This window comes from Volvox carteri (genome assembly GCF_000143455.1).
Source record: "Volvox carteri f. nagariensis unplaced genomic scaffold VOLCAscaffold_7, whole genome shotgun sequence".
NCBI lineage: Eukaryota > Viridiplantae > Chlorophyta > Chlorophyceae > Chlamydomonadales > Volvocaceae > Volvox > Volvox carteri.
Window position 1 is genome coordinate 2,273,148 of NW_003307550.1, and position 739 is coordinate 2,273,886.

General features: G+C 66.2%; 1 protein-coding gene across 1 annotated transcript in view; it reads right to left on the minus strand.

Moving 5' to 3' along the window:
• The window catches only part of VOLCADRAFT_88099 (uncharacterized protein), a gene marked incomplete at both ends in the record, with an annotated part of 36,483 nt that overhangs the window by 20,307 nt on the left and 15,437 nt on the right, over positions 1-739 (minus strand). The window contains one exon of the mRNA XM_002947775.1: positions 58-496. Coding sequence (XP_002947821.1) covers positions 58-496 — 439 coding nt within the window. The remainder of the gene's footprint in view (positions 1-57; positions 497-739) is intronic.

The following is a 739-nucleotide window of genomic DNA, read 5'->3' on the forward strand; positions in this document are numbered from 1 at the left end:
TGCTCCCTCACTTCACCCCTCCCCTCACCGCGGGTATTTCTTCTACCGCGCACTGACCTTCATTGACATATCCTTGTGCTTCCGGCCCCTTGACCTCGGTGTTGCTCAGCCAATCCGCCTGAAGCCGGCCCAGATCGATCAGCTGCCGGCCGCCCTGCTGCAGCCGCATCACCAAGCTGGTCCGACCAAGGGGGTGGTTCTGGCTCCGGGACGAGAGCGTTGGTCGCATGTCGCTGCGGGACTGCACCGCGGAGGGGCCTTCGCCGGGTGCTGCGCTGGAGCTAGAGGCGACTCTGGCCCCAGCGGGGGGCGCTCCCGCGGTGGCGGCAGCCGCCCTTCCTGCTCCGCTGCCACCACGGCCCTTGCGAACAGCATCGCCTGGGCCTAGGCTGTTTGTGAAAGGTGACGGCGTAGATGCCGCAGTGCCGTCGCCGGCGGTACTGCCGCCGTCACCTTCAGGCACGGGTTTGAGCTCGGTGGAGCGCCGGCTCGGCAGCTGTGTTGGCCGGGGGGAGGAGGGGAATGAGGGGGTGGTTGGTGGTGGGGGGAAGGGGGGAGGGCGGACTGCGGCATATAGAGGTTTGCTGGCGGGGGAATAGCAATAGCGGGGGATTGGAGCTGGGAGGGGAGCTGGGGGAAAGGGTTGGAGCAGCTTTGCTAGCGCAGGATGAGGAGCGAACCCTGGAGAATTGAGAGGCGACTCTGTCGGACGGTCCTAGGAAAATGGGTGGAAGCTGGA